This window comes from Papilio polytes, unplaced genomic scaffold (assembly GCF_000836215.1).
Source record: "Papilio polytes unplaced genomic scaffold, Ppol_1.0 DF821956.1, whole genome shotgun sequence".
Classification (NCBI taxonomy): domain Eukaryota; kingdom Metazoa; phylum Arthropoda; class Insecta; order Lepidoptera; family Papilionidae; genus Papilio; species Papilio polytes.
In genome coordinates this window covers 2945940-2973360 of record NW_013527248.1, presented here as the reverse complement: position 1 = coordinate 2973360, position 27421 = coordinate 2945940, and the positions used below count along the sequence as shown (strand labels likewise).

General features: G+C 34.2%; 1 protein-coding gene across 2 annotated transcripts; it reads right to left on the bottom strand.

Moving 5' to 3' along the window:
- Positions 1-10646: 10646 nt before the first annotated feature.
- LOC106107658 (arf-GAP with coiled-coil, ANK repeat and PH domain-containing protein 2) lies at positions 10647-27306 on the bottom strand. Of its 2 annotated transcripts, none has more exons than XM_013288620.1 (20): positions 27160-27306; positions 26941-27057; positions 26110-26283; positions 25647-25731; positions 24427-24570; positions 21103-21198; positions 20542-20801; positions 19877-19993; positions 19288-19458; positions 18579-18685; positions 18137-18225; positions 17889-17983; positions 17005-17127; positions 16300-16373; positions 15919-16056; positions 15311-15468; positions 14421-14534; positions 13887-13993; positions 13254-13399; positions 10647-12485 (listed from the first exon to the last, which is right to left on the bottom strand). In XM_013288620.1, the coding sequence occupies exons 1-20, from the start codon at positions 27210-27212 to the stop codon at positions 12466-12468; spliced, it is 2388 nt and encodes a 795-aa protein (XP_013144074.1). In that variant the 5' UTR covers positions 27213-27306; the 3' UTR covers positions 10647-12465. The 2 variants fall into 2 exon arrangements, with proteins under 2 accessions (XP_013144074.1, XP_013144075.1); XM_013288621.1 differs by having other exon boundaries at positions 16300-16370.
- Between the last annotated feature and the right edge of the window lie 115 nt (positions 27307-27421).

The following is a 27421-nucleotide window of genomic DNA, read 5'->3' as shown; positions in this document are numbered from 1 at the left end:
TAGTTAAAAGGTCTATGATCTACGCGAGGAAATTTTTAAACACATTGTCAGTCACGTTACACCGCTATCGGTATGAATCACAAGGTTTTGACACCATTTCTGTGAACCCTGCGATAAGCATTCGGCTTTCATTAAGATAAATTCATTCAAAGAAATTGACCTGCATTATTACTGCACCAACATAACTTACGCTGCATTTTAATTACATATGTTCTTTTCCTTATTGCCTCATTGATTAACGAAAGAGAAAATGAATAGAAAAAAATATCAATAATTACTCAGGAGTGTTGGTACATCACTGTTTTTTCTAATTTTGGAGTCGATTAGATTGTTGGCCTTATACATCCAATAGTCTATGAATCGATTCTAGTATCCCGCCTCGACTTTACTCGAGTAATATAACTGAATTTGTTTAAACTTTCGTGACACATTATCGAAAACTAATTAAAAATATAACCTATGTTACAAGGTACAATACAAAGGTATAAATGACCTTTGCTGAGGTGTTAAAAATATATTTAATAACATGACCCTTTTAATCAAAATAAAGCAGTGTTTTTTATGTGTTTGTACTTTATTTGATAACGTTACAGTACGATATCAATTATTAATTCCACGGCGTAATAAGATGTAACGTAATATGTTTTATTCAAACTAATACGCTAATAAGTCCAAAGTATACGTGTTATGTATATGTAAACAGCTCCAGCCGAATAAACACATTTTACGTTGTTAGAAAAACAAAAATATATCAAATAATATAATGTCGACCTTTTGAACTAGAGGTTAGTAGACTGGCTATTACGGCTGGAATTATGGTTTCCAACTTCAACTATCGGGTTTTGTTTTCGAGAATATTCTGTCCCTAGGTTATTTACACTTAAAATTGACTAAATACCTATTTATAGTTAAATAGACATGATGCCATTAACGAAATTCCGAAAATTCCGAAAAATATAGTATACGTTTTAGGTTAGGGACATTTCACTTGCTAAGAGAAAGAAGATATGTGTAAGTTCTCGAAACGTTCCAAGACATTGTCGAATCTTTAATAAATTCTCATTAGCAATGAATTAAGGATATTTAAGCGGCGAAATAAAGACGTCTGGGACGAGACCTTGATACAGTGACTGCTATGGAAAATGTACCGGAGGGAGGTCTATTCCGGGAATAGCGCGGCCGCCAGCGGGCTTAATGGAGTGCATTGAAGTGCATAACGCAACCGTACACATAATTACAACAACTCTATAAATATCAAAGTCAGTAAAAACGTCCTAAAGCAGAGCAAGCGGTCGAGGGGCACAAGGTATGTTGTTGACGCACGTACAAAACTGTACCTCCCGACGGTTCTGAGTATCGGACGACGCAATATTTCGAAATAGTCTAATCAGCGAACTGTATTATACTTAGATTTCAAAGAAAACCATCGTTAAATTACGCGCAATACGAATGCTTACATCGTATTTTCAGCGAATATAGTGAGGCGAATGTTATGTTAACATCGACATCATAATAAATATTGCATTTGAGTACAATCACCCGAGAGCTGTTATTATTGTAAATAGTTATTGTTTATCATTGAGTAGAAATTCGGATGTTTGGAAAAACAGTGCACACTATATTGTGTATATTCCATGATTTTACCCAGTTTTTTAGTACTAAGCTTCGATCATATTTCTAGACATAGTTGAGGCATTTGTATGTTTCTTTGTTAACCATGGTGAAATCCTCGCAGACCAAAGATTTGGTGACCATAGCGCATTTCATTCTTTACAAATCACACGTGTAAATATCGTTTCATTCATAAATTAAATATCTTTTTGAATACTTTTAAGAATTTAATAAATAGCTCACATATAAACAAGGTTTATTTCGAATGTGTCCACCCGCCGGGGGTTCTAAAGGGCCTGGATTTGTGCCAGATATCGTTTTGATGTCTGCGTCAGTCGCTGATCGCACCCAAACAAACCGGAGTTGGTGCAATAAATATGTTGTCGTGGGGCGCGCTTCGGGATCGCCAAGACGCTAAAGCTGCAGATTTATCTCCCTGTCTGAACGCCCGTCTACGGTTTTGGTGTGACTCAGATCGAAGCTTCTGCGCTGGCGCAAGTCTTATGAACTTATATGCCTACATTTGGTTCCGAAAGATGGGTTTGACAGATTTTGTTTGTCAAGGAATTCAAGTAGAGAATAGAAAACATGCTAGCAACAAATAGAGTTAATTTGTTGTACATTGCATTGTTTACATTTTATTAGTGGCATATCTACGCTTTCCTGTGACTGAAACTACAATCTAATACCTACAAGTGACAAATGAATTACTATTTTAGTCGTTCTAAAATAAATCACGGAGATCTAAACATTTACAAACATCAGAAACTAAATTAGTCATCCATAGTAGTTCGTTAGCGCGCGAACTTTTACGACGCATTCGAGTCGAATGCGGGTACTCGTAAAACGGTTCTCAATTGTCGTACGACGCTAAGTAACTAATAAACATGACGTCATGTGGTTTTATTAACGGCAAATGTAGCGCATGCACACTAGTGAATACTGGCATTACATTACACATGCAAATGGCATGAGAACGTAATTATCTATGGTAATTGTACTATCATTCAGTTTATTTCGTTTGACAATAAGGGTTGGTTCCCACTGTTGACACATTTGAACGAAACTTATTAACAATAAGGGATATTTTAAAAGGCATCACCGAACATTTAGGATGTTTCGCGTAGGGCCGATTGTTCTACTGATGAATCAGGATTCAGATGCAAAACAATTATTTTTCTTATTGATAATCTTCGTATACGTAGAGTAACAACTAGAAACATAGAATGGGCGACCACTAGTAGTAATAATTTTGTAAACGTTATAATTGTCTTATCTATATTTTAGACAAGTTAATTCTAAGAAGGGAGATAACTAATGTTATGTATAACTAGTTGACGTTATTGAAAATTAATATTAAGCAAATGTAGTACAATTATTTTACCCTTTCATCATCACGTGTAAGATTGTAGTTTATCACTTCATAAAGTTATCATTTCGTGATATTTCCATTATATTTACGCAAAATTCAAGAAAATACTTTAAAATAAACAATTAAAATGGTAATGTACATTAAGTTAGAGTATAATTGTTGATAAAAATCCGCGGTAAATTATGCAAGTTTTTATCAGGAAAAATCTTATATTTTACGTTTGTTTATTATGGATACATCGTCGAAGATAACTTATATAGAATTTATACAACAATGACAGCTTTTAAAACATACTTTAACTGTAGTACAAGAAAGCTAGAGTTATTTGCCCGCTCCATACTGTGATTTTTTAAAGAAAGAAAAATTGCATCTCTTTCTGGCAAAAATCGTTATTATAAAGACACGGTGCTTCTGTGTACATTGTTGCTGACTCTGCTTTAAGCATTGAAAATGCTTAACTTATACATTCATGGTCGTTGACTGCTTACATTATGTTTTTAGTTAAAGGGAACTTATTGTGATGTAGTGAGGTGCATTTAAATGCATAAAATCACACGAAAGTTCTGTCTGGATCCGAGACATCCGATGTCGTATGATTTTATACTATTTATTATAGGTGGCTTTGACACAATTGTATTGGGGCGCGGCAGAGCAGTGGCTACAAATATCCTCCGCCCCTTGTGCCATCCGAGGCGAACGAGACAAGTCTCAATTTGAAACTTTTAATCATGCGTTTATAAGGAAGTCGTGGACGAATAAAGTTTCAATTGCTCTTACTTACAGGTAAATTGGCTCGCGATTTCGACATTCGTAAAACGAAAACATATCAAGATACGAACTGCGCAGCACCACGAGCTAACTCATTCGCAGACTTAAAAAAGTTTTTGGCATCTTTCCTAATGGGAAATGTAAATCAGATAATTTTTCCATCATGTTTACGCTAACTTCAGGAAAATACCATGAAATGGGTAATTATAATCGTAACATGTTGATTTTATTTGTTTAAAAATGTTTTGGTTGGAGTTTGACTGTTCATAAAAATTTACCGCACACTTGTGTAAGTTTTTATGTAGAAACAACTCATATTTTACATTTCTTTGTTACACCTTAACGTTTATTTAATCATTTCATAAACAACGATCCTTTAATAAATAAAAGGAAACTGAACAATTTCAAAGGGAAAAAGTCAATTAAAGCCACGTAAGAACAACTATTAATTTTGTCAAGAATCATTAATGTTATGTTTAAAAAACGTCAGAGGTTGCCGGTCTGCAGACTAAACATCCGGCCGCGTTTGTTTATATGCACCAGCGGGCACTTGGCACCTGGCACCAGGCACCTGGCACCTGGTACCTCGTGCCTGACGCGCCGAGCTGGCTGCATCTGGCACCGCACCGCGTCGCCTGACCCACAAACACTTGGCTCGAGAATCGACTACCAAACTGCAGTTCAACGCCCGCGATTTTACATTTAGATTTTCACATCTCAATCAATTTGAAATAATTGCATTTAATATTATTTATTTTCTGAATTTAGAAAGTTAGATTGGTACTCTAGATTAAAATAAGAAATGTAAGTCTGACAGAAGCTTAGGAGCACAGCTTGTGAAAACCCGAATACTTATTTGTCAATATTAATGTGTTAATGCGTGGTATTTCTATGGTTGTGATGGCTAACCAGGAAAATTTTTATATTTTATTCAGATGAACTTAAACAACGAAGATAGAACCAGTCACAACGATTTTGCCAAATTATTGGGTCGCAATCATGTCGAATAACAGTTGCTTAGCGATTGAAACACGATTGTTTTAGCAAAATCACGATACCAAGAGCACAGTAGTAGCCCAAATTGCATTTGTTTAAGCCAGTTTCCCGTAAAAAGACGCCACAGGAATGTAGCATTTTAGTTGCGTCGAAACAGCAACGTTCTTAATCTCTTTAATTTTTATAAGCGTCCACAATTTTGACGTAAAAGGGTCAACTAGCGAGTCCTTGCTCGTATTGGTCTCACGTGTCAGTAAAACGATCAGACAGCGAGACAGCCGGGCGCTGGCGACCGCAACCGCACAGACGCACACACGCACCAAGCGCAGATACTCCGTACTGTGTCAACCTCTTACTACGGCATACTAAACATAACTATAACTAACACTAATATATACACAACTATGCATCTCTACTGCTGAAACATCTGTACTAAATGAGATAGTCTCATATACCATCAGAAAAATAGTTTATTTTTCTTCGCATTTTATCAAAGTTCCCATGCGATTTCATCCGCGTGATAGTATGAAAAATTGATTTTATTGTTTACATTTGTGAAATTGTCAATTGCAAAAGTCAAAATACCAATTACCATGTCGGCAGCAGCTCAAGGTTTCTTTAACACGTAGGGTTGTTATCCAAAATATTTACCCCCTAAGTTTAATGGCGTGAAAATATATAACCTAAAGCGTGCCATAAGTGTAGGGCTTTTTATTAAAAAAAGAATTATTCAAAAATATGCTGTAATTGCTGCCATCTTAGGCAACAAAGAAGTGTGCGTTTACGCTTTATTATAATAGTATAGACTAGCAGTTGCCGGCGACTTTGTCTACGTGGAATGGAAAAAGATATAGACTATGTTCCTCAGTGATAATGTAGCTTTTTAATGGTGAAAGAATTTTGGAAATTAACCCAGTAGTTTTTGAGTTTTTTTTTATATACATTCAAAAATACAAATCTTTCTTCTTTATAATACTACTATAAATACCGTTGTGTGATTCCAGAATATTTGACTATATTTTTAATTTGAATTATATTAAATATATTACCCTCAGTTTAATTCTGCGATTAATGTGAGACGTAAACAAAACCATAAATTAAAAGCTGACTAGAGATTGATATTAAAAATTGCGTGGTCATAGTTACATTATCGTAATGCGTTCACAAATTTATATAAAATGTGAACGCAGCCACACGGACGGTATATTTTTAATTCATTTTAGTAATTCTCCTTCAAGGGGTCACATTCCAAAAGTTATTACTGAGGTTGTTAGAAGGACGCACAAAATAAAAGATCATCTTTTCACCCTTTGCTCAACCTTTCTCTTTAAAATTCGAAGTTGTAAAACATTTCGCAAATTATTACCAATTACACATTCCACAGTTTGAGAGGCATTATATTTGGAAACCGGGCTTTATGACTCACCCGGATAATTAACTTTAACACTAATGGCCAACTCTCGGAGCAAACCATTATACCTCAAAACTTTGCTTGCAAAAAAAACAAGAAAATCTCAAACGTGCTTTTATTAAGCGCCAATAGCCTAATGGTTTGAGGTACGGACTACCGATCTTGCCGTCGAGGGTTCGATCCCGCAATTCGAGTATTTTCGTGAACCATATCCTAGCAAGCCTAGAGCTTAGTTGATGTCGTTAAAGGAAATATTAGAAATTAACAAAACTATAAAGCGTAATCACACACTTCTTTGTTGCCTAAGATGTCAGCAATTACAGCATTATTTTGAATAATTAGTCACGCTTTAGGCTATATATTTTCACGCCATTAAACTTAGGGGGTAAATATTTTGGATAAAACCCCTAATTTGGGAAAGAGACCATAAGTTAAGTGACTATACATGTCTTTTTGGGAATAAAAGTCTTTAAACATTAAGTTGCTGCCAACATCAAGGAAGCAAAATTGCCATTGTTTGTCATCATGTCATGTCTGTCATTTTGATATTTACAATTGAATTTGATAAATGTAATCAATAAAACAATTTTCATAATTTCATGCGGATAAAGCCGCACGGGAACAGCTAGTACTTTATATAAAAATGTATAATATTGGTATGTTTGGTTTGACAAGGATTACTATAACATTCTTTATGATGTATGTTGTTGATAAAATTAATTATAAATACGGAAAACAACTTCTCATTCATCGCAAACATGTTTTACTCAAAGCTAATTACCAGTTCAATGGTATTTAATGACACCATGGCATTTCATGACAAAATGGCGATCGAACAATCTTGTTTACTTCAGCAATAATTGTTGTTTGTGAAAAATATGTAATCAACTTTCGAATTCCTGCATCGAACAAAAACAACTCAAATGAGATGAAAAAATGCAATGTGTTTACGTTTTATAAGGTCTCGAAATGGCTTAAAAATCCGACTCGAAGGACAACTAAACATTGTTTTTAGATATTATAAAAAGTGTCCTAAAAGAGCAGCGCGTCTTAGCCACGCGAACCTTGGACCGCATCAAATATTATCTTAACTGTTTACAAGCATGCTAAATCGCGACAAAGCCCCCTGTTAAGTTAAATAAAAAACGTGCAAAAAGATAATGTTGGAAAGAAAATAAGCTTTCGGGATAATACGAATAGGACCAGTAATTTCCAAAGTGGTCGAGGGCCTATAGAAGGGGTGTACGGAAGATCCATCCGGTCCACGATATTGGTAACTAATGTTGAAAGGTCACAATTTGCAGAAGTAATGCAACATCGGGAGGTATTTCAAATTACTTAAAGTAGTCTTCATAAAGCAAATTATTGTGAAACAATTTGCGAATCTCTTTAACGACTTCCCAAAAGAAAGAGGTACTCAATTCGTCTGTGTTTTTTTATATAAGACACGTATTCGATTAAGGACATTAAAATAAAACAAGAAATACGACAATAATTCAAACATTATATTCAAATAAAACTAATTACATCGATTAATACATTAACAGCGTAACAGAGTATTTATAAAACATCTTGCGACACGATTCTCATACAACAAATTGTTTTTACAGCTTTGTTTTATCATACAAAGTAAGATATGTATGGATACTATTCGAACACAATAACATGAAACCCAAGTTCAACTAACTTGCTAATAAATTCTTATCTTCTTTGAATCCGAAGAATTTTCATCATTAACAAACTGCATTTTAGTTTTGCTAAAAATTCTAAATTCCAAATTATTTCCGGATAATATTCTTTTCTCAAATAATAATATAAAACCATAGATTTCGAGGAACTTATTCCTTGAATGAACATCAAATATACACTTTCTTATGCCCTGTAAACTCTTACTTAGTTCCTTGTGACGTCTTCAGTTATCATTTTATTGTGCACACATAGTATTATCGTTTAGTTTTGCTTTAAAAGCAGTCTGGGGTAGCACAAAAATTTGCGAGAACGCATCCATAATGTCATCGTCAAAATTTAAATTAGATTTATACGTATTTATCGGATATAAAGTACAGACAAACCTTGTAGATGACGTTACGAATAATTTCACAGGAATTTTCGAGCTAGGCCCTCAGTCTGTAGGCTAGGTCGAAATATCAGTCCTAACTGGCAACACCACAAATCTTATATGAAGATTTTTAAGTAAAATAAAATATTTTAATAAATTCGTATAAGCTATTGGTACAAAGGTAACAATAATGGAAGATTAGGTATGGGAATAAAACTGGTATTTGATTATAAAAGCACCAATTGACACAGGCTTGTGGTGAATTAACAGAACAAATATTATAAAACTTACGGCGGAATACTAAAACGAATCTTACAATACTTCACTTCGTAAACGCCACTTATGTGGAATTTAAATTTTAGGCATGGTGTCATTCAGGACGCTGTTGCATATTAAAATTTCGTTTCGGTATTCGACCGTTAGTAACTCTTTGAACTTATTTAAGCATAGAGTGAAATTGTAATTATGTTTTGGATAAGTAGTATTTATTCAATTTACAATTATAAAATCTAATATTATTTATAAATGAATTTAATTACAAAATGTATATAACCGGGATGGCGTTCAGTTTTATTTACGGTTGGTATCATAACAGATATGTAGTTTTAACCAATCTAAGCGGTTTCTATTAATTCGGAATATAGAGCTTTAGAATGTTTTATAATATTTGTTGTTAATTATATTTAAATACTAACACACGTGTATACGCTAACAATTGTAACAGCTAATCGATACTAAAGAATACGAGCCTTTAATAAGCGTATGTTATACCATAGACAACAATTTTTTATCAATTTATATATTTGATAGTATCGTGATAACTTAAAAACTTAGAGCCACACTTCTCGCCAGAATCGCGCGCTATATCCAATACGTCAAATGACATTGACAGCTGTCAGGGACGTGACGTTTATGCCGATAAATCAGTGTTGCAACAATTACTCCACAGTACTGATTTCTTAACACAATGTATCGATTAATACACAACAATAACAATACATTAATGGTAAATTCATCATGATTTGAACTGATTTTTTTTTTCAATTTAGTAAAAAAAAATTCGTTGAAGTTAAAGGCATATATGGTAATATATCGTTCAAATGGCAAGTGAGACAAAATCGATCATAAATCTAAACACATAGAAATAAAACGTTAAAAAAATATATATTACTCGCTAATTTAAAATGAGATTCTTTAAACATTTTTAGTAACGCAATATCAAATTAAATGCGAAGCATTTTGGAATGAATAGAAAAGTTTTGTTCACACCAAACTGACTTGAAAAGTATATGGTCATCTATTTTTTTTTAATCCTAATTTTTAAACAAAAGAAGTTTACGCTCATATGGTATAAGTAGATTGACCAAGTATGGAATTTGATTCCTTTCATATTGTACAGTCATGGATGTTCGTGGTGTTTTACTTATAGAAAAGTTGTCTCATTCCTTGCAACAAAATATACTCCGTCTTTTACAAATATCCAATTATGTAGCAGTGAATTTTGTAAATTATACGATAATATGAAAAGAAATTAGTCGTGTACCACAGCCCTTATTTCGTACCAACACATTTAAATGCTGCGTCCTATCGGTTATTATTCTGAGGGAACACCGACAGATTCCCCGACTGTACTTTGATAAAACGTGACTCAATTAATAGGGTTTTATATATTCAACTAAATAAAAAAAATGAACTTAAAATTAATTAAAAATAGTCAATAAAGTTTAACAAATTAGGTTATTTTTTATAATCAATGACATGGTAAATGACCTATTAATTGCGTTTTTAATTTTAACACATAAGGATTCTATTGTTGTGTTTGTATTTACAAATTTACAACGAAATTTTTAAAAAAGAAAAATATAAAAAAAAGAATCAAGTTGCTAGTATTTTACTGCCACAAAACGTAAACAAAAATCATCATATTCAAATTTTAGTGTTATTTTTTTGACAACATTTTTTTTATTTTCAGTTTAGTGTGAACTTAACTTTTAGAACATTAACGTAGGAATGTTTAACATCCTCATAGGAATAAGTAAATTAACTAGATTAATAAGATAATCTACTATTACACTATTTTATATAATAAAACACTTAGTAGTAAGTTATTTCAGTCACATTAAAAACCTTTTAAAGATAACTAACGATTTTTAAAGAAGGTAAAATGGATTTTTTTAATCTTATTTCTGTCAACTAAATTGAACATCAAATTTAGCCCAAATAATTCTTACAAATAAGAATATTTTAGTATTTTAAAAACCCATAGCATATTATTTTTTTTTTGTGTTTAACATATTTTAACGACGAGAAAATTGTTAGTGAAATTTAATTAAGGTCGATAGAAATATCACAATATAAAATATTCTGTTGCAATATAAAGAGAAAAGATGTATTTTTGTATGTATTGAAATAACTCAAAAACTACCGGACCGTTAGAAAGGTAACTTGTCTGAGTATCATAAGTTGTGTTTTTTATTATTTTTTTCAATTTCACGCGGTCGAAGTCGCTAACAGCTAGTAGGACATAACAAGCTTGTCATTATATCACGGTTTAAGATAACATAATTAGGAAGTTTTATAAACAATTAACGTTTTTTAAAGCAAACGTCGATGTTTCAATACATATATCACTATCTCATAAACTAATTTTTAACATAATTCATGTTTCTTACTTTTATATCATATATCTGACAATAAATGTCAGTTAACATTAATATATGTACATTTGATTGTGCAGAACTAACCCTTAATTCGTTTAGTTTTAAAATCAAAATTAGTACTTTTCTCTACACTTCAGTAGATTTTTTTTTATTATTAGTTCGTCACACGCGACACTATTGAATTAAGGGTTAACAGATTGACGGCAATCGGAACTCATTATGTTAGTTTCACACGAGGACACAATATATACACAATCCAGTACTGCAATTGAATGTAACAGTATTGTTTTGAAATTAAATTTACTCCAATCTAGATGTCTATGGGAGACGATCATAAAAAGGATATTTCCCCTTCCTAGTTTCCACCGTCAAATCCATTTTCCATTTCCAATCCTTTCCTTATTAGTATAAAGTGGAAAGGGAAAGGAACCTTCACTACCCTCGTGGATAATCTTTACCAGTTATTTTAATTTTCTTAAGTAACCCGTCAAAGTTCAGCGTAATCTACACCAATATTAAAATCTTTGGTATACTACAAAAGCATATACAAGCAAATATGATTATATTTATATGGCCTTAAATATTTAAATATCATATTGATAAAAATTATAAATTTTCAAGAGACGTATAAAATTGATATTGGAATAGACGTAAATTTGGCATAATACACAAAGCCTCCAAAGTTTTAGAGATCGCGATAAAATAATTTTTAAAAATTTCATATAAAATTGATTAAAAAAGATACAGATCTTGTGTCATGTTGATAATTTCTATACGAATGGCACATTTTTAGCCTTCTTGTTTTTGTTACTTCCATATTTTAGGAGAATTAAAGTGTTAGAGAAATTAATATGAAACAAAACTATTGAAAATTATTCTAAGAGTAACTTTGAACAACATTTATCAATTCCTCATACAGTATTTAAATCTATTGCTTTCAGAAGATTCATGTTAAATTATGATTTTTAATAGAAAAATATTGTATTCTTAATAGATAGGAATTCCGAAACAAAACCGGGATATATACAACTGGAAGTTAACACTTTCAATGCTACTATATGAAGAGTATATTTTCATATCAAAATTATAGTAGCATTCAAAGTGTTGACTGTGAGTTACATATTTTTCAACTGTACAGTTCGACAGTTACAACTGTGTAGTCAAAATTTTCACAGTTAAATATTACAGTAAGTGCCGAAGTCGATTTGTTCAGTTAAAACTGTCAAGTAAAATTGATTGTAGGTAGCGGACTTAAATTACAAAATTTAAACATAATTTCTGTCAATCCCTTTTAGAATTAATTGATTATGAACGATTATTCAATATATCCATTTCTAAACTTGATATATTAATAACACTGATCAGTTTTCATTATTATGTAAACCGTTAATTCATTTTTTTTATTATTTTCACGGGAATCACATTTTTACTTTTTACATACTTAAAAGCAATATATCAATACAATATAACGAGAATACGGCACTTATCTTTAAAAAAGGTAGACAGTAAATATGCGAAGTTTTTATACACGACTGGATAAATTTCATTCGCACCACAAATATCTCCAGCGACGGAGATAATCCGGTCATCATTCGCTGCTCTGTTCACCTGAAAAATATACATCATTCTAGTTAAAAAAATATTAAAAAAAAAAACAAAACATCTTTTAGTAAAATCGACCAAAAAGAACTATATTTAGGAAAAACTAAAGAGAAAAAACTCATTGACTCGAACATTACTTCAAATAGTCTTAAATATAGTGAAACCATCATTTATTTCAACAATAACTGCTAGCGACTTCGTCGGCGTAAATAATAAAAAATAGCCTATGTTTCTCACTGATAACGTAGCTTTTTAATGGCGAAAGAATTTTTGGAATCGACGCAGTAGTTTTAGAGTTATTTCAATACATAAAAAATAAAAATCTTTATAACGTAAGTATAGATATGAAAATAAATCGGATAAATCACGACATTATAATTTAACATTTGATATTAGTAAAAAGTAAAGACTATTCAAATATCTCGGCGGCTCGAGGTGTTGTGGATAATTTCCAACCGTCACCCCGCTTTATCTCCAAACAGTTTCATCCGTCCCACCTTTTAGTTCCACTATCACTAATAAGGTTACATATGAAATTGTAAAAAATAAGTTCCAACAGTCCCCTCGTCGCAAAAGGTGGTACCGATGGAACTGTTTTTTTCCCACGTGGGGTCACAGCGGGGTGACAGTTGGGAATAAACCGGTATTGTACGTTTCTACCCCGCACGCCGCACACCTACGTTCTACGCTATTTGTACTATATTTGAAAACTTTTATAATTTCAACTAGATAGGTGGTGGGTGGAGGTAAAGGTGGAAGGTGGGAGGTGATTACCGTCGTTGTTGTTGTGCCTGCGCACGAGGCGCTCGGGGTGCGAGTGCGCGAGCTGCGTGTAGTCGCGGAACACCTCGTTGTAAGTATCATCATTTGAAGACATCTCGTTCTCACGCATTTCTTCATTTAACTTTGTTAGGCGTAACCTGAAAATAGTTAAAAAAAAATCTAGTTAATAATATAGTTAACACGCCGGACACAAGTGTACGTCTCTTTCTGACGTGCCAAGTGAAATACGGGTTAAAAGCTTGAGTTGGCACATCGGAAAATAGAACAGAGTAAGTTTCTATTGGATGTGCCAAATCAAATACTGGTTACACATTTGAGTTGGCACATCTGGAATAGGGGCACTATAGTTTCCGACGTGTCAAATCAAATTTATTTTTATACGTTTGAGCTTTCGCCCGCGACTCTGTCCGAGAGTTAAAAAAGTAAGTAGCCTGTGTTCTTCCAGACTATGCTTTATGTCTATGCCAAATTTTATTTATATCCTTTCAGCAGTTTAGGCAACAAACTATAACATACATTCATCTAAACTTTCACATTTACAATATTAGTAAAATTTTAGCAATTTATTTTTTTTTTCAACAAGTTTGGCTTAATATATGTAAATTAGATTGTCGATAGACTCACAATGTGACAATATCAGCATTGGCGTGTTCGACAGCGATGTCGAGCGGCGTGCGGCCCTCCTTGTTCGTTATGGACTGGTCGGCGCGGTATCGCAGCAACAAGCACACCTTAAAACATTATAAAACTGGTTACTTACACAGACAAACATAAATCTAGTTGAAGCTATTCCACAATCTGACTATGAACATCGGAGATCTAATATTACTCCAGTTTCTGTTTTTTAATGTCTTTTAAATTTATTCAAAATCATTCTATAATCACTTTCTAATAAATTCTAATTTCAATCCACTTCCTGTTCCAATCTTATAGGAAACGTACCCGCAGTGTATTGTACCAAATACCAGGTGTAGTATTTGCGTTGCTACGAAAATCGAGTTGAAATTTTTTGTATCTGTTTGTTACGGGTAATCTCCGAAACGGGTGGACCAAATTTAACGGGACTTTGACTGAAATGTAGCTGATGTACGCGGGAATGTTATAGACATATTTTTTTTAAGGTAGCGAAATTTACCGTAAGTATAGGGTAATTTTTACCTGTCCAGTATGCCCGGCCTGTGTGGCGAGGTGCAGCGGCGTGTTGCCGTCCTCATCTTGCGCGTTCAGCTTACTGCCGTTCAGCAGTAAAAAGGAGCACGCCATCACTGAACCCTGGAAATGATAATATAACCTATATTAGTATAATATCATGAATAACATGACAATAGCCGTTCAGTGTACAATATGAAATTGACATTTAGCCGGTTTCAAATTTTACCTTGAGATTGTTCCATTGCAAATGTTATACATACAAAATATTTTTTTTTCAATTCCTACTGTTTAATAGAATTAGACCCATTTGCAGTTGCCAGATTTTTCTGAAATTTGGTACACACTTTAAATTCTAAAGACAATTCCATTTTTATATTCGACGTCAGTGCAAATACAAGATGGCCGCTGTTACAAAATGGTGGAAGACAAAATGTATTAAAGGTAGGAATTGACTTGAAAATATTTTTAGACAATAACTTGAGCGATAAGTGGATAAAAAGATACAAAATGAATACCAGTATAGTAGTAGTGGTATAGTAGTAGTGGTATAGTGACACGGTGTAGTGTAGCGTATTGTAACGATAGTGCAGTGTAGTTTAGTATAGTGTAGTAAAATGCAGTGTAGTACAGTTCAGTTCAGTGTAGTCTAGTGAACTGACGTGCCGGTGTAGTGCAGTGTAGCATAGCGTAGTATAGTTTAGTGTAGCTTCGTATATTGTAATGCAGTGCAGCGTAGTATAGTGAAGTGGTGTAGTGTAGTGTAGCGTAGTATATTTTAGCGTAACGTAGTATGGCATAGTTAAGCGTAGTGTAATATAATGACGTGGCGATGTAAAGCGTAGTGTAGTGTAGTGTAGTGTAGTGTAGTACAATGCAGTGCACGCATTGTTACTGACACTGAGCACGGCGGCGTGCAGCGGCTGTCGGCGGCGCGCGGCGGCGGCGGCGGGCGAGGCGCCGGCGGCGAGCGCGGCGCGCATCACGCACACATTGTGCGCGTGCGCCGCGCGGCACAGCACTGCCCCCGCGGACAGCCTCGACACCTCCTCCGTCTCTGCACAGCAACACACCGCACACTACTCACAACGTTCCATACCACAGCCGTTCCTAACGTATGATATACACTTGGCTAGTACAATTACACTTTACCGCTCATGAAATGGTATAATGTAACACCAAATGGCACCAGTGAGTTCATACAATCATATTGTGCATAGCATATTGTGATCACTAACTGGCGTCAGTGAGTCCTTACAATCCATACAATTATTGATTACTAGCTGTTGCTCGCGACTTCGCTCGCGTGAAATTAAAAAAAAATATAGTCCTTGTCACTCACAGATAAATTAACTTTCTAACAGCGAAAGAATCCAAAAAATCAGCGCAGTAGTTTTTGAGTTATTGCAATACATACAAAAATACAAATCTTCCTCTTTATAACAGTATGGGTTAATATTAAAGAAGTGTATTTGCTTTATTACATTATTATATAAACGAGTGTTACCAAGTTCATCTGTGTCCTCGCCCTCCGTGGAGTCGTGGTCGGAGGGCAGGCTGAGGTGGAGGTCCCTGTCGCCCTCCGCCAGCTCGCTGCCGATCAGCAGCACCGGGCTGCCCTCGCTCTTGCTGCCACTCTCTGATGCTGCACAGAAACAAACACATAGGTATGAATCGGTACTTATTAAGCTTTAGTACTTTAACCATATCTTCAAGTGGGAATGTAGGCAAGAGCTTGTATATATAAAAAACCCCTTAGCTAAGGGCTTCGTCAAGCGATCTCCTATAGTCAAATCTTAGTAACATTATGAATTGCCATAGCTTACAAGCGAACATTCAAGTATATTTAAGTGCGGCAGATTTTTTTTTTATTTATAATAAATCTCACCACTGGTGTTGCTGTTGACGTCACTTTTCTCATCCGCAATAGTTTCAGGAACCTGCGGCTGCGCGCGCACTCTGCTGATTACATAAATATTTTACAGAAGGAAATAAACATTATTCTAATAGAAATAGGGTCTAATATCATATAATGCGAAAGCCGAATTCTCAAACAAACCTTGAATAATTGGTTTGTAAGCTCTGCTTACTATTTTACAGATGTTAAATTGTTAATAGAATCTGTAGTTTAACGGTGTTACACATTTTAAGATTCGGCCGTAGGACCTATAATTTATCACGTATTTGTATTACTATGACAAATTTTCGACCTAATCATAGTAAGATTTAAATGAAATTCTACTAAATATGTAACGAAATAACAATTGATTGATTTCTCGTACCTCTAGTGTACCTAGGGTATAGTACGCAGGGAACAATACACTTGGTACAGTACGCGGTTTACAATACGTGGTGTACAGTACGAGGAGTATAGTAAGGTACGGAGTGCCGTACAGGTACAGTGCAACGTACAAGTACGTTGTACCGCACAGGTACGGTGTACCGCACTAGTACGGTGTACAGCACAGGTACGGTGTACCGTACAGGTGCGGTGTACCGTACAGGCACGGTGTACTGAAAAGTGCAGTACAGTACACCGAAGATTATTCTGGAGGTTGTAAGATATTCTGAAGGAGCAAATATAGTACAGTACCTGCGCCTAGCACGACGCACGGACCAGCGACGGGCGGCGGGGGCGGGGGCAGCGGGGGCGGCCACGTCGCGCACGAACGACAGCGACACATACTTAGCGCGGATCCACGCCTCGCGAACTGACCTGGTACACCGGTATTATCTTACTCATCATCACCAGCTCTACGTCCCCACTGTGTAACAGTGGTAGTGCCCGCTTTAACATCTTAGCACTGCAGGGCCGGTACGCCCGGTGTAATACCACGACCACACAGAAGACAGACGTGAAATGGAAGCAATTCCGTATTTCGTCTGATGAGTGTGGTGCCGGAGGCCTAATTTTAGTCCCTTTCTTTTTACCACCCTTTTCTTATAAGCAGAGGAAGGGAAGAGGAGGTCGATTTGACGGTGGAGGAGATGCATAGGAAGGGGAAATATCCTCTTTATGTGCGTCTCCTCCTCCGTCGGATAAGATAGGGCAACGCATGTGCAATTACGGGATGTCTATGGGCAGCGGTCGCTTCGCCATTTTGGCGAATATATTATGTTATAAAAAAAGAGAGGGGGCGAAACCTTCCCTTACTTAGGGGTGAGGCCATACTCAAATGACTTACTAATCTTACTAATTATAAATGTGAATTTCTAGATAAATGAATTGTTGTTTGTAGCCTAAACTACTGAACAAATCGCGAAGAAAGGCATAGCTGTAGAGATTAATCTGATAGAACACATTGGTTAATCACTTTTGTTTTTTTAATTTCATAAGCGTGACGTAAGTGTAAGGACTTTTTATAAAAAGACGATTATTCAAAAATATGCTGTAATTGCTGACATCTTAGGCAACACGGAAGTGTGTGTTTACGCTTTATTATAATAGTATAGATAAAAAGTAATATTTTCTCTTACGTTTCACAGTTAGGCGTAGGTCTGGTGAGGTCGGTGCCTTCAGTATTCGCCTCGTAGATTAAATTCACTATTTTATTACCCAGCTCCGCCATCACCTGTAAATATTTATAATTTTTTGGATCAAACACTTATCTAACCATATAAAAACCTGAATAAACTTATATTCTTAATAGACTTTAAAGTAATATTTAAAATAAAGAAATTTTATATGACTTAAGTTAGATTGCTAATAAAGTAATAAAAAATACCTTAATAATATCAGGTTCCCAGTCGTCTAGAGTGAGAGAGCGAACTTTGCTGACGTGTACCCCCAACGAGCGGTGCACGCCAGAACATGCTGGAAATATATCATTTACTACTATATCATACTAATATTATAAATCAGAAAGTTTAGATGGATGGATGTTTGTCAGACTTTGTAGCCTTAACAGCTGAAGGGATCTCGATGAAATTTTGTATAGATTGTTTTTTTTTCCATTCCGCGCGGACGGCGTCGCGTGCGTAAGCTAGTGGTAAAAAAATTTAAAATCTGTCTAGTAGTTATTGAATTATTTCAATACGTACAAAAATACAAATCTTTCCTCTTTATAATTCAGAGTTGAGTTTTACCAATTTCAAAAACATAGATAAAATGAAGAAAAAAAAAGAAACTCCTTTAATAATATGTTGAATCTGTAAATATATACAGACCTATGCAAAGTGTAATGCCGAGGTTAATGCTGGCCCAGCGCGGGTTGGCGCCGCCGCAGTCGCAGCAGTAGTTGTTGCCGGGAATATTCAGCAACTGCTCCCATATCCTGAAAAACACATAAAACACAATTTAAATATTTGCATTTGAAACTGTTTTTCTTGTAAAAGGTAAGAAATATCGCGAAGCAAACGCTTGATATCTGCATTTACAGATGCGTTTTCCCCTTCCAATACGTCTCTTCCACCGTGAAATTCACTTTCCCATCCAGTCCTTTCCCTTTAAGAAAAGGGTAGAATGGGAAAGTGACTAAAATTGGGCCTCCGGCACCACTCTCGTCAGGTTATATGCGGAATTACTCCCCCTTGACGCCTGTCTTCTGTGTGGTGGTGGTATGTCTGGGGGCGAGCCGAGCCGGCAGTGCGAAGATGTTAAAGCGGGCTCTGTCACTATTAAAGTGTTCCTAAGTTTAACTTTATATCTTACTTCTTACTATAATATGATAAATGCGAAAGTTTAGATGGATGGATGTTTGTTAGAGTTTGTAGCCTAAACGGCTGAACGGATTTCAATAAAATTTGGCATAGATGTAGAGGATAGTCTAGAAGAACATATAGGCTAACTGCATTTGTTTTTTTTTTAATTCCGCGCGGACGGAGTCGCGAGCGAAAACTAGTAGTTTATATAGTCAGGTAGGTAGGTGGGTGTTACCTGACTTTCTTCATCCTGTCGTTGCGGTGGTCGGTGTCGGGCACCAGCACGAGCTGCGTGTCGGGCGGGTCGCGGCCGCGGCCCTGCTGTATGGCGGAGCGGATGCCGCTCTGCAGCGCCGCCATCCACGAGCTCACCATCTCCTCCGAGTCCGCTTGCAGCATGTGGCTCCTAACATACAGAGATACCGACATACCGACCACGAAATATATAGACTAGATACAACGAACATTCTTCCATCGGTAACTTCTTTAAAAGGTATTATGTTAATTAACTTTAGTACGAATTACTCTTTAAGTTTCGTGAAAATCAATAAAATATGAACGTCTGTCAGTTTGTTACAAAAACAATAAAGGCACTATAAAGTACCTAAATTCAGAGCTTTGAAAATAATGAGCTGTTCAAAAATGAAATTTATAAATGTAGGAAAATCACATGCTGTAACAGAAAATCTAAATTATTTTGAAGTAAAAACAATTAATTTTGTTTAAACATTTTTAATTACAAAAAAACGCCAATCACGTAGAATTTATAGTAATTCTTTTTATATCTGAAAATCTTAAAACTACAATTCAAGTATTAAACTCACTTGGAAGGCGATAAAACTTCGAAACAGAACCTCCTCTCGCCGTCCAACACTGGCTTCACCGTACACAATCGTAAATCCTCTTCCATCACTGTTACATTTAATTCACCAGTTCTTTTCCTGTAAAAAAAACAATTTCAATCATTACCTTACACTTATTCACCAATTTTTCGTCCTCCAGGTTAATCTATCGTCATCTCTGTCCCTCCCTTTACAGAATACATCTATCTCTTTCCAAACCTATCTCTACATATGTAGGTCTCCTCGTCAAAAACATAAACGCATTAACGCTTTTTAAAAGAGAAAAGATTTGTATTTTTGTAGGCATTGAAATAACTAAAAAACAACTGTGCTGTATTCAAAAATTCTTTCATTGTTAAAAAGCTTTGACTGAGTAACATAAGCTATATTTCTATTTTTAAATTCCACGCGGACGAAGTCGCGAGCAACAGCTAGTGCTGTATAGACATTTGTGTCCAGTAATCAAAAGATAATCAAATAAAAACGCTAATTCAGGTCATACGTTAACACAATTAGCATCGTCACCAATCTAAGGTTTCTAGGTGAACGTACGATCGTATCAAAATGTGTACAGAAAACCTAGATAATATTTCATAACCAAATAGACCGTGGCCGCTTCTAATTCGGCCTTCACGACACAAACTTACCTATAGACCAATCGATTGTCGTACAAATAAAACCATCTTCTGTTCCAAGTTTTGAATGCATTGGAAGTCCTTTTAAAGAGGTAACCTTGCATCCTTGGTAAGTTTTTTAGACAAGGCGTAGTCAATAGACCGTCTTTGCAGTCAGTCTCATTTGCATGGTCTTTGCAACTTGGCAGGACTGTATCCTGGCTGTTGACTATAGTATGTCGGTTTTCCATTTCTTTATCCAAGGCTTTTGTATCACTACGCATTGTCGTCACCTGAAAATATAATTGATATAAGAGTCGGTGTAAACTGCCGAAGGCCGCATTTAAAGTCATTTGTTTTCTAAATAAAACACAGAAGTGTATGGCCTTATAAGTGTCAAGGCAATTGGAATTCAACAAAAATAAAGTTTCAAATAAAGTCTACTCTTTTCAAAACATTGAAGGTCACGGGTTCAAATTTAAAAGTAAATTTATACTTTAAATGTTTTTTACGTAAAAAATCAAAAGTAATTCTTGCGTTTTAAACATCGATCTCTTGATGAAATTAGTCAGAGTTATTTAAAGAAATGAATACCTCATCCGCTGTTGATTTGAGAAATGGTTCCAAATCTTCGGATAAATCAGCTCCTTGATGATAATAAGTGCAGCAAGCTTGCATATACGACAGAAACTGAAAACATTATGTTATTGTTTTATCTATTGCTTTCTGACTATATTTTTTCTGTCGGACGTGATAACAAAAATTACTTTTAAAGTTGTGTAAATATTGTTTTAAAAGTATGATTATTTGCAAAATATACAATACCAGGCATTGCGATAATCAGAAAATATTTTTGTTTTATTGATATTGTCCCTATTTAGATTAAAGCGATTTATTTTATTATAACGCACAATATATAGATGTTTAGTTATTCTTGAGATAAACACGATCAAACACTTTAGTTTTATTAAAGTAGAAATATAAGCCCGTAATCCATACTAATATTATAAAGAAGAAAGATTTGTTTTTTCGTATGTATTGAAATAACTTTAAAAACTACTAAGTCTATTTCAAAAATTCTTTAACCATTAGAAAACTAAATTATAGGTGAGTAAAACAGGCTATATTTGTTTTTTTTTTATCACAGGAACGAAGTCGCGAGCAACAGCTAGTAGAAAATAATTAAATAAAGCACCAACCTAAAACACAGGTCTGCTTATTACTAATTTAAGTTACACTCCTTTACAGGACATTAAACATATCAAAAACCACAATTTGTAGTGAAATTATTAATAAATTACCTTACACTAAATGTAACAAAAAACGCGACTACACATATTTGTTTTAAATGCTTTAAAAATGACTCAACACTGCAACTAAACGGATAAACATAACCGTTGCGTCAAGACGACTGTCTCATCTAGACAGCAACCTTGCGAACTGAGTAGGCGTGGCAAACACTAACAAGAAGGCTTACCAATGACTAAGCTCAGTTATTGATAACGTATCATATGCCGTATTTAATTTACAACGTTATATAGATTATATATCTTTATACAAATGGAAGTGTTACAGATTTTAAGATAATTGGCATAAAATTGAATTGCAATAAACAATCTATCTGATCTTGTAATCTAATAAGAAGAGGAGACTGGACCGTTATTGATACTTTAAATCAAATAACTGGAAATAACTACCGTACTAGATCTAGGATTTAAATTCTATGGCAACAAGACAATTAGGGCCTGTCCCACTAAATTGTAAATTGTCTGATAACAATCGAACGTGTAAATTATGTGGTGGAAATATCTGATTTTGTTTCCTTATATGACAGTGACGTCATTTTTAAGCTAGTGGTAGGACAGGCCTTTAATATTACATTTAAGAGCTATAAAATGTTTCTACTTGACTCCTAGATATCAATACTTTAATGCCCAGACCCAGTTTATTTTTTTTTAACACAAATAAACCAGCGCTTGACCACGATTCCGCCTAAGCTAAGTGAAGACGCGGTCGAAGAATAGTTGCTCGCTAGCTCAATAAGTGCCGATTCACCCTGCTCTTGAAGGCGCCCACGTCATAACTGGACGGGAACACTGAAGCCGGTAACTTATTCCTTTGCTGTGCGCACGAAAAACGATGTTTTTGAAGCAATTTTTTAAATTCACACACGGAATCTACGAGAATACTTTAATGACTTGATGAATTCTTAACAGTGTTCAATTCAACATTCATTATTAAGGAAACTGCTTGAACATTATGATGGCACTATGCATGATAACCAATGCTATAAAATATGGACTTCACTAAGCATTATAATATGATATTCAGACTTATTACAAGACAAAAATACGTAAAATGACGTACTCGATGTAATACTTATCCTTGTAAGGTTTCTTAAGTATATTATCTATTTAGATCATTTCTTATTACGTCAAATCATAGAACTGCAATCTATATTCTATACTAGTCAATAAAAATAAATAAATTTTACTACTACTTTAAATTGTACGAGCGATAAACACGTACAAAGTAAACATGAAATAAAAAACAATAAAGATTCGTTTCAAAAAATACGAAGGCTATTAACAAAGGCTTGCACGAGAGATTCTCACGAACAGACAGTAACCATCGGTATTACACTGTGACGTAACCCAGTGTCATAACAAAACAATTATAAAAACTTATTGTTATTCAACACACGGTCTAATGTGAGTTTTACGAGTAATAGACGCTTGTTGCTTCGCATAAAACTATGGAAATCAATGCGTATTATAGTCATGAATGGGTCGCTTCAATCGAGGACAAACAATCCAATCTTAGATAATGAATGCTAAAGTTTAATAGCGAAGATGGATGTATTACACCACATAGATCGATATAAAATCTAGGCGTCAGCTTGTCTCTTGTATGTCCAGTTAACAGAGGGTCTATCACGAATATTTGCGAGAAAGTATTCGTAATGTCAAAATTTCGCCCAGTGAGGGCACTGCCGAAATCTGTATAACTTTTGTCGACTTAACGAATACGTGCTCATAAATATTCGTGATAGACGTTTCCGGCAACACTAAAAAATATGTTTTACACACCCCCATTGAATAACTAGGCGTGATTGATATCAACCCAGTTATGTCTCATCATCCGTTCCAACTTTCAGACTGACAATAAATATGCATATCTCACGCGAACTAATAACATACTTCTTATACGGATGTTAGTAGAAGAATCTAGACCAAATTAAAATCGATCAATTTGAAAATATTTTTATTTAAATTAATGAAATTAACTTTTCATAACTAGTGATATGTCTACCTAATTTTGTACATTTTTCAACAGTAATAAACAGTTAAAATAATAAATTATGAAATACAATATTACTACAAAAATATACGTCTAGAATTACGTGTCGACCATCATTAGTGCGTAACTAGGTTAAGTGTCCATTACAAATAATTTCGCTGTAATATAAATTGTGCGTTGTCACATGTAATTATTATAAGTTATAAAGGATAGGCCTATGTGGAGAAATTCAGAAGGAAAAGCTTGGCGTGGTATGGATATGTTATGCGACGAAACGTTGGGGGACATTAACCAGAAAGTGACAATAAACCATGCTATCTAGATCCTAAATTATTTTTTTGAAATTGTCCTTATTTATATTTAGACACAGAACCATAAATAGCTAAGACAAAGATATAATATTTAATATCCAAGTAGAAATAAAAACAAAAAGTCATATTCTGCATTCTAGTTTTGTATTGGAATAACTCAAAAACTACTGGGCCGATTTTAAAAATACTTTAACCGTTAGAAAGGTAATTTATCTGTGAATAACATAGGATATATATTTTTAATTTCAACTGCTAGTACTTAGAGTTTCAGTATTCAGCTTTTAGAGGTTTATCTTAACAGACTTACCGTTGCCAATATCTCATGTCGCTTCCTAGCTTGCAGCATTGTGATCTTCTGCACGTGGTCGAGCGCGGTGTGCCGGAAGCAGGAGCGAGTCGCGAGCAAAAGGTTAACCGTCTCCTCCACATCACTTGACTTGTTACGAGATACCTGGTAACAATAAAGTATAATAATATAAGTAGTAAATATATATCTTACTAATATTGCGCAAGATTAGATGGATGGATGGATGTTTGTTAGAGTTTGCAGACTAAAATAGTAAAAATTTGGCATAGATGTAGAGGATAGTCTCGAAGAACACACAGGTTACTCACTTTCTCTTTTTTCAATTCTACGCGAAAGGAGTCGCGGGCGAAATTAGTAGTAGTAAAGTAAGGCTGTTATTTTAGAAACCGCACGCTTAATGAGGAGTTTCTCGCTCTGGAGCTTTGACCACTGGTTGTTTGAGTCATTGGTATTTGGAGCCGATGGTGCTTTATTTTTATATATGTAAAATTTTTTATAGCAAGAAACTGTCTTATAGATTACAAGACAAGACATAAATGTAAGTAAGTTACTTCTGTTACATATCAGTTAACTTTGTTAATTTATGTATGTTAATATTGTAAAAAATTAATCTGAAACATGATAACATATATAAAACTACTAGTTTTCGCCCGCGACTCCGTCCCCGTAAAATAAATAGAATAGAAAAATAGCCTATATATTTTTGCAGAATATGTTCTACATCTATGCCAAATTTCATCGAAATCCGTTCAGCATTTTAGGCTTCAAACTCTTATAAACCATACATCCATCTAAACTTTCGCATTTGTAATTCTAGTAAGTAAGATTAGTTTGATGTTAAAGTTACTGCATCAAGATTAACCTGCATTAGATTCTTTACATTCCAATGATGTCACTTTAAATGTAATTGTTGCTTCTTGTTAAACAATAATAACAGAATTATTTATAAATAACATTATTTACATTATGATTATTAAAGATATTGTTCCTGGCTCTATATTAAATGCTAAAGTTCTTATCTTATAAAGATGAAGGTGAACATTGTGATGAAACCTGCACATATCTGGGAAGAAATTCAAATATATGAAGTCAAGCCACAATGGGCCGGTGTGGTTGACTATGGCCTAGTCACTCCTAAAGGTAGGCTCCAAGCCTCGCTGTAGGGTCATACAGATGATTATCTCATCAAAACACTATTATTTATTGACAGTAAAACTTACCTGTGAGTTTCGTATTAAAGCTATATCCAGATCATTTGAGATTTTATCAAAATGATGCTTGCTCTCTTTCACACCTTTTATGTCTCTGCAAAACAATATATTTGAAATAACATCAAGTGTACAGCTTTATTGGTTTAACTAGGTTTTAATAAGTCTGGAATGAATGCAACTTGTAGTGATACAGACATAAAAAAAAAATAATCGATTTTTTGTTATTAGCAATGTGCAAATACCATATTTGTAAGATATGTTAAGTTAGTTTTTAAATGAAATAATATATAATAGACAGTATAATTTTATTGTAAAAAATATGTAAATAAACATATGTGAGAAATATAGAGAAACATTTTACATAATTATTACAGGAACCAGGCTTCAGTAGAGAAAGGTAAATACTCTGTCTCTTTTCTATGATATGTCTCTTTTCTCTACATATGGGTATGTAATGTGATTAAATACTCACATTTTAATGAATGCTGAGAGATTCTTGAGTACAGTCCTTGATGCCTGGTCCAGCAGTATTGAGTGAAACTTGTTCATTTCTTGTAAAGCATGGATCATTCGGTTTAGTGTTGCCATAACAGGTGGATCCTCAGAGAAACTACTGCTCAAGTCCCATAGGGCATTGGTAAAAGCACTACAAAAAAGTAACCTATTTTACATTTAAACAAATTGGAAAAACTTATAATAAATCATGTGTCCCTTTAGATATAAATTATGAATTTAATTAAATTACCTAGTTATTTATTACTAACTGTTGCCTGTAATTTCATCCATGTGATATTAAAAATTATAGCCTATGTTACATAGGTTCCAAATGGTGAAAGAATTTTTAGAATTACTTTTTGTTATTTGAATACATACAAAATACAAAGCTTTCCTTTTTATTATAACAGCATAGATATAAGCTGAATATCTAGCTTAAAGATACTGTAGTAAGACATATGTAAGAGAATATACACAAGAAAAATAATATAAGGAGTAAAATTATACAAAAAAAACCTTTGTGTATGTATACTATGAATGCAACTAAAATTCACAACAAAATAATCACTAATGTATTGGAAACTAATGTAACATAAAATCGAAATATGCATTTTTTAAGGACATGTCCTAGAGTAATTCCATTTTTATATATTCAAAAACAAAATAATGAGTAATGTATCATTCAGTTTGTTATTATTAAAACAACGAAAGTAAGATAAAATTCAAACATAATAACGTTATCACAATAATAACAGATCCTGTCAGTTGTAGCTTTTTGTAACATAAATAAAATACCACATAAACTTACCTCCTATGAGTCATGTATGTTTTACCGGATTCTATCATGAAAGAGCATGTCTTGAGGACTTTATCAAGCTTATGCTCTAAACCATCAATACTAGCTTCTTCGGTCTCCAGCTGTTCCCTAAAAAAAGAATAAATAACACTTGAATATATTAAAACACAAAACACGTACAGAGTTTCACTTTCTATATGGAACTCTTGTTGAATAACTATTGATACTTACCTAAATTTTGGGGAATCTCTTAAACATTCATCAAAATCGATTAAAGGCTTCATTGTTATGATTTTAATTACAGTCAATGTGATTATATATTTTACAACATTTTCTACACGAAACAAAAAGTCTTGTCTTCGTACAACAATAAACGTAACACAGATAACTATAATCACAATTCAAAAACAATACTGATAAAAATGACAACCAATGATGCAGATTAAAAATCCGATTCACATAGCTGGTTCGTGATCTTTGACGGTTTTTTTTT

What these genes read in the sequence shown, in the direction of transcription:
- LOC106107658 (XM_013288620.1), bottom strand. Translation starts at nt 27,212, where the DNA reads ATGAAGCCTTTAATCGATTTTGATGAATGTTTAAGAGATTCCCCAAAA. An exon ending in CCTACGCCTAACTGTGAAAC is followed by an intron (nt 17,128 to 17,888) that starts GTAAGAGAAAAT and finishes CCGGTGTACCAG; the next exon opens with GTCAGTTCGCGAGGCGTGGA. An exon ending in CGTCAACAGCAACACCAGTG is followed by an intron (nt 16,057 to 16,299) that starts GTGAGATTTATT and finishes GTTTCTGTGCAG; the next exon opens with CATCAGAGAGTGGCAGCAAG.